This window comes from Vicia villosa, linkage group LG2, assembly GCF_029867415.1.
Source record: "Vicia villosa cultivar HV-30 ecotype Madison, WI linkage group LG2, Vvil1.0, whole genome shotgun sequence".
Lineage (NCBI taxonomy): Eukaryota > Viridiplantae > Streptophyta > Magnoliopsida > Fabales > Fabaceae > Vicia > Vicia villosa.
In genome coordinates, this window is record NC_081181.1 from 192,488,871 (window position 1) to 192,496,625 (window position 7,755).

The 7,755-nt window shown below is 33.9% G+C and overlaps 1 protein-coding gene across 1 annotated transcript; it reads right to left on the reverse strand.

Moving 5' to 3' along the window:
- Positions 1 to 205: 205 nt before the first annotated feature.
- On the reverse strand, positions 206 to 4,641 carry LOC131650977 (uncharacterized). Its single transcript, XM_058920674.1, has 7 exons — positions 4,266 to 4,641; positions 3,398 to 3,514; positions 2,232 to 3,285; positions 1,750 to 2,099; positions 1,422 to 1,648; positions 697 to 1,366; positions 206 to 582 (listed from the first exon to the last, which is right to left on the reverse strand). The coding sequence occupies exons 1-7, from the start codon at positions 4,639 to 4,641 to the stop codon at positions 206 to 208; spliced, it is 3,171 nt and encodes a 1,056-aa protein (XP_058776657.1).
- Between the last annotated feature and the right edge of the window lie 3,114 nt (positions 4,642 to 7,755).

Sequence of the window (7,755 nt, forward strand, 5' to 3'; positions counted from 1 at the left end):
CAGATGAAGAGGACTTCTCGGTTGAATCAGCCATGTATCTATTTAAACAAAAATAAAATAATTAGAAATCAAATTAAACACAAGATAAAAACAAATAGACATAAAATTAAGCACGAGATAAAAACGATTAAACATAAAATTAGGCATAAAATTAAAACAATTAGAAATCAAAGAAATGTCGAATTAACTTATAAAAAACACCTTACTAGTTCTCCCATATCCCTTCTTCATGATCTATGCGAATAGCATGCACATCATCCTCTACATCTTCTTCAATGAAGGTAGGCACATTTGTTGAGAGAGGAGGGGTTTCGGAAATATCAAGATTCGCATCTTGATTTTCATCACTATCATGCACCTTTCCTTGTAGAACAACTGACCACCTTTTATTACAAGGATCTGTGACATAAAAAACTTGTTTTGCTTGAGATGCCATGATGAAAGGTTCGTCCGCATAAGCTAACTTGCTAAGATCAACCAATGTAACTCCAAATTCATCAATTCTTACACCACTATTGATATCAACCCATTTGCATTTAAATACAGGAACTTTAAACACAACATAATCAACTTCCCAAATCTCTTAAATCACCCCAAAGTAGGGTGTAGATGCCATAACCGGGTTTTTATCTTTAGCACTAGAGAAGTGCATGGACTCGGCCACAATCATAACCCCACTATTTTGTGTGGTACTACGGTCATCCTTTGCCTTTGTATAAAAGGAAGTTTTATTAATATCATATCCACTCCAAGTTATTATGTTGCATTTAGGCTCATAGGACAACCACTTAATTGTTTTTGAAGCACTATCATCACCAGCAATTTTTTCTTTAAACCACTCAGAGAAACTCTTATTATGCTCTTTTAACAACCCTCTTTCACTCATCTTGGGGTACTTTTTCTTTATGATGCTTTTGTGAGCAGATATGTAAGGTTGAACTTCATCCGTGTTATTCAATATATACAAATGCGCTTGAACAACCACATCAATACTTAAGCTCTTGATCTTTAAACCTTGTGTACCCACACCCTCACATCTTCCATCATGACGAGACTTGGGAACCCCTACAGCATTCACTTCCGACAAATAGTTAGAACAAAACTCAATTGCTTCTTCTGCAATGTACCTCTCAATAATCGATGCTTCCGGACGGTGTGGGTTCTTTGTATACCCTTTTAGGATCTTCATGTATCGCTCTATTGGATACATCCACCGTAAAAAAATTGGACCACATAATCTAATCTCCCTTACTAGATGAACAATCAAGTAAACCATAATGTCAAAAAATGAAGGAGGAAAAAACATCTCTAATTGGCACAAGATAACTGCAGCCTCATTTTCCAAATCTTCTAACTTTAATGATGGCTTTGCAACAAATTGCATTGAAAAACAGGCACAACCTAGTTATAGTCTTCCTAACATTGTTAGGCAATATCCCACGAATAGCCACTGGTAGTAGTTGTTGCATTAAGACATGACAGTCATGAGATTTTAAGCCAACTAATTTGAGATCTTTAACCGATACAAGCCTCTTGACATTTGATGAGTAACCATGCGGCACTTTGATACTTTCTAAACACTCACAAAAACTTGTTTTCTCTTTTTTCGACAAAGTGTAGCAGGCAGGAGGCAAATACGTCTTGTTACCTACATAATGTTATCATCAAGAATTTCAACAATTAAGTTATGAACATGCTATTTTAACATCAAAAGGTAATGATAGCTTAATTTGAACACATAGTTGGTACCTATATATTGTGGAGTTAGCTCTTCTCGTATACCCATCACGCCCAAATCTAGACGAGCATTAATACCATCCTTTGTCTTGCCTTGAATGTTGAGAAGTGTTCCGATTACACTATCACATACATTTTTCTCCACGTGCATCACATCAATACAATGTCTTACCTCAAGACTAGACCAATATGGAAGATCGAAGAAAACCGACCTCTTTTTCCATATATTTTTCGCAATAGGCCGCTTTTGGTACTTTCCAAAAACAGCAGTAATGCCCTGTTGTCGTTGATAAAATTCCTCTCCAGTTAAGGGCTTTGGAGCAACACCATACTCTTGTTCCCCATTGAAAGCTTTCCGCAATCTACGATATGGATGATAACGATTTAGAAATTTTCAATGCCCGAGATAAACAGTCTTCTTTCCTTTTTCAAGCTGATGGTAACATGTGTCTTTTTCACATATAGGACACGGTTTATGCCCTTTAACTTTATACCCAGACAAATTGCCATATGCCGGAAAATCGTTGATGGTGCAAAACAACATGGCACGCATATTGAACTGTTCACCAGAATGCGCATCGAAAACATCCACCCCTTCCTCCCACAACACTTTTAAATCATCGATCAGTGGACTTAGATAAACATCTATGTCGTTTCCTGGTTGTTTTGGGCCCGAAATCATCATGGATAACATCACATATTTACGCTTCATGCACAACCTAGGAGATAGGTTGTAAATCATCAGAAGAACTGGCCAAGAAGTATGATTAGTATTTAGATTACCAAACGGATTCATTCCATCAGTAGAAAGTCCAAGTCTAAGGTTTCTCGACTCTTTGCCAAAATTTGGAAACAAAGAATCTATTTTCTTCCATTGCAAAGAATCAGCTACATGGCGGATTTGTCCATCACATTTTCTTTCTTCTGCATGCCATCTAAGATTCTTTGCATCGTTTGCATTAGCGAATAATCTCTTGAACCTTGAAATTATTGGTAGGTACCATACCACTTTCGCGGGAGGACCCTTTTTGACCTCATCATCATCACTAGATTCACCATGTCTCTTTTTGTAGCGTGACGCCTTGCACTTCGGACAATGGTTATAGTTTACATACTCTTTTCTGTATAATATGCAATCATTAGGACATGCATGTATCTTTTCATACTCCAAACCCATCGGACACAGTATTTTCTTCGTCTCGTAATAACGACTTGGCAGTACGTTACCTTCTGGAAGCATTTGTGTCAACAGTTCAAGCAATTCGGTAAAACTTTTGTCAGTCCACCCGTTAATTGCCTTCAGATTAAACAATTTTAACACGGCTGACAAACGTGTAAAATTTGTGCATCCTGGGTACAAAGGTGTATCCTTGTCATTGCATAAACTATCATACGCATGTGCCTTCTTAAGCGATTCTTGTCCAATATCACACATCATGTCTTCCAGACGATCATCCATTTCTACACTAACATTATCTCTTTGGGACACATTTGAATTTTCTACCACTTCCCCGTGCCATATCCATTGTGTATAGTTTTGACAAATCCCTTCACAAATTAGATGATCCATGATTTTTTTTCTTACTAAGTTTTGGTTCTTTATTTGCACAACGAACACATGGACAGAAAAAAAGCGTAGGGTGACTATCTTCAGCATTACTTTTAGGAGGAGGAAGATCTTTTTTAGCATTACTTTCAGCAAACTCTAGAAATTCCATCACCCCATGTTCGTACTCATCACTTAATCGATTAGCTCTCATCCAACTACGATCCATACCTACAACGTAAACTTAATTAATACTTAGAATAAATTCTAAGTATAGTTTTTATATAATATCAAATAATTGTTATAGCATATGTTATGAGGTACAACACTTTAGGCTCACTAAAGTATTCTTTTAATTAATACTTAGAATCAATTCTAAGTATAGTTTTTATATAAAAAATAACAACGAGAGAAAAGTAATTTTACACATGATTTCAAATACTAGTATATGGGAGGGAGTACTAGTATACTTCAAGATAAGGTTCAAATACTAGTATATGGGAGGGAGTACTAGTATACTACAAGTATATATTTCAAATAATGCAAGATAAGGTTCAAATAATGCAAGATAAGGTTCAAATTAACATAGAGACATCGATAAAAATGTTTTATAAAATTTCATGTAAAGATAATGTTGTCATTTTCCTAGGGGCAACTTATTTGCATTGTAAAGAAAATCTTCAAGCATACCATAACTAACCAAGTACTTGAGTAACATAGAGCTTGTTATTCCAATCATAGATTTCACCAAAGCAAAAGAAACACAACAATTCCAATCATTTACTTGTAATGAAAGTATAGTATAACACAATGGATTTCGCTTTTAACTAATATAAATTGCTAGCATTTAACTATAACAAAAACATAATAAAAAGATAGCCCTACAATCATATTCCCCATTTTTTCTGAGATTGAACTGAGTGTATGCTGACTATATTTGAAGTGCAATAGATTAAAAACAGATTAAGAGCATTCAGCATACCTTGAGGAATCTTTTCGAGTGATTGTTTGTTGGAAATTTCACAGAGAGTGCGAGTAGTTGTGATTTTGGTGGAATGGTCTTTGAGAAGCAGTCGGTGGCAGTAGTGAAGGGCGGATGAGAGGGTGGCCGGTCGGCAACGGTGAATGGCGAAGGAGAAGGTGGCGGCGGCGAAGGTCGTAGCGGCGGAGGGAGGTCGCGCGCGGAGGTGTTGACGGAGGAGGGAGGTCGCGTGCGGAGGTGTTGACGGAGGAGGTGAAGAAATGTTATGCAGGCTGTGAGGAGTGAAGAAAGTTACGCAGAAAAGAAATATTGTTTTGTGAGAAAGGAGGCTAGGGTTTAGTTGGTAATGGTGGAAAAAGTGGGGTACTTTTCCCATCGGTTTTCACATGGGCCGATGGAAAAGCCCTTTCAGAAATACTTTTCCATCGGGTATGAATTGGGCCGATGGAAAAGCCCAATTAAAAATACTTTTCCCATCGGTTATGAATTGGACCGATGTCAGAGGCTTTATAAAATATTTTGCCTTATTTACAACAATGCCACCGTGTAGTGGTTTTTTATTTTTTGAGTTATTTTTCCCATCAGCTCCATTAAATGTCTGATGTAAAATCCCAAAATCAATATTTTTTCACATCAATTTGTTTTAAAACCTGATGTAAAATTCTTTGACATATCCTTTTCCCATCGGTTTTATTTATACCTGATGTAAAATCTTATAACCAAATGTAATATTTTTAGTAGTGTTACTTGTATTTTGTTTTTAATTTCTTATGCAGATGGTAACAATGAAGATGATGAAGAGGACATCAATGACTTATTTCATGAGGATGATACAAGTGATGAGGATGTCTTAGGTGATGATCTTCAAGATGACGACATAGGTGATAAAGATGACATAAATGATGAACACCAAGAGGATGACAAAGATGATGAAGAGGGTGATGGAGATGGCGATGAGTTCGACAAACTTAAAATTGGATAATGTTGTTTTATGCTTGTACTTACAATAAACTTAAAGAAACTATATATTTTTTCATTTTGCTAGATTATACTTCTAAATATTAAACTTATAGTATTAAGTAATGTTAGATATTTTGTGTCTATCATGTGTATTTTAATTAATGTTTGCAAATTTTATTAAAACAACTTTATTGGTACATGCAATTTATGTTTGGTGAAATACTTGTTTGAATTTTTTATTTTATGAAAAATATGGTTACAAATATTTCCGATAATTTATAGATACATTTACCAAGTGTTCTTACAATTTAACTTTTAGGGAACAATTTGTAATTGTTCCGGGATATCACAACATTTGAAAACCGTCGCAAAAGAGTGTTTTGACTCTAGTTTAGTCAATGTTTAAGAAAAGTGTGGTCAAAGAGTAATAAAGAGCGCCGTCTTTAAAAATAGACAACGTTTGTACAGAGGACAGTTGAAAAACGTCCTCTATTCTATTAGGCAGGTTCTAGCAACACTTTTCAGGTGTTGTCATAGAGGAAAAATGTTGTGGTGTTGATTTTTGAGTTAAGCCAGTATAAAAATTCCATTTGTTTATTGTTGAAGGTTTGTGGACTGATCTTGTAAAAAAACTCAAGCATGTTTTTAGTAAAATTCTCAAAAGAAAATTCTTCAAAACAGAAGCATGTCTAGTGATTAGGTCGAATGTGTAAAAATCCATGAACATGTAAAATCTCTACGGTCTTTAACTTCCTTTGTTTATTTTTTTCTGATGCATACCTTATCTTCTTCAACTTCTTTATATCTTTCTGTTATCTTTGTTTATCATCATCATAACCAAAATAATTACTTTAAATACCAAAAATTTTATAATTTTTTTTTTAAATTTCAAATAATACAATTCACCCACTGGTATATGAAATCTTTTGATAGACAAATAAGTGAATATGTGCTCTCTAGTTTAGTATCAACTCATTTGCATAACATTTTGAAAATGATTTCAGGCATTCAATTTTGATTTCAACAAGTTCAAATTGTTTGAATCGAATCCCACCATTAAGAGGATTAAATCACAAAGTTGTACAAATGGTATGAAGTAGTTAGAAACTTATATGGATTTATTACAACTACTTCCACATAGTAAATTCTGATAGTTTCTATTTAATTAACTCTTCTCTTTAGGTACGTACCTAATCATAACGGCAATCATTGAAATCATTAAGCACTTTTTTTCTATTAATCAACACGTCTAGAATCACAAAGCACGACAATCATTCAAATCATTATTCTGAACTAAAATTTGCAAACATAAAAAACTATAATATTTATACTATAGTAAATTTGTTAACCCCACTACATGTACTGTACTATAGATTTGGCTTCAATCCATTGTCATCATTCTGCAACTGAATTTTTAGAGTTGTTTGTTCCATTAATTTGGTCACCATCCCCTTTGCTGAGGTCTGACTTTTTTGATCCACCACGAGCTGTTCTGCTTCCAAATAAAAAACAATTCGTTTAGTAGTTTTGTTCGAGGAAATTAGGTGAAATTCTAGGGTACTAATTCAAATAAATGAAAAGGTAAAGAAGAGAGGAAATAAAAGTTAAAAAGAAGAAGTGATTAATTACTTGAAGGAGGATCTAATTAGGCTTAACATGGAATTCTGAGCTTGAACTGGTCTTGTTTGTGTAAAATTTCCCAATAGACGAAACATGATTGATGAGATAGTTAGTGAGTTTGAATATTTGCTGCATAGTGAATAAGAAAGAAAGTGGTATTTAAAGAGCATAGATGAGGTTCAATGTTGACTTCATAATGCTGGTTGTTAATCCATTATTATTATTTTTTATGAATAAAAGTAGGGTTAATAATAATTCACCCCTGTAATGTTAGCGAATTTTGCTTTTTTCTCCTCCCTACCTTTTGGCAACGGTTTTTTCAAAAAAATCGTTGCCAAAACCTAATTTGGCAACGGTGGGGATAAACTAAAACACGTTTATACTACAGGGTAAACTACTATTAACCCATAAAAGTAAATATAATTCTTTCATTTAAATTGTTTAATTATCAAGAACATGTTTGGTCTAGTTAGCTTATTTTTATGTTACAGTTTAATTTAACCATGATTTGAATAACTCCACATGATTTTGTTCACATTATATCTCATCACCTTGACTAAAAAAATATAATAATGAGTTTAGACTTGTTATTTTATAATCAAGGACGAAAAATTAGTTGTATACTGACTTCAGAAAGTTCTTGACTTAAGTCATAAAGATCCAAAAAAATTATAATATTTAATTGTATACAGCAGTCACTAGAAATATAAATGATGATCAACAACATGTGTGAAATTAACAATGTGAATTGCCATGTTGGTAACACTAATAAAATTCCAAATCTTACTTTCCATGTATAAAATAATATTATGAAGGAAGACAAGAGTAGTTGAATTGAATTGGACCATTCAAGTTACACATTAACATAATAATGGAAAATGTATATTATCTGGGTTTACTTTGAAAACTA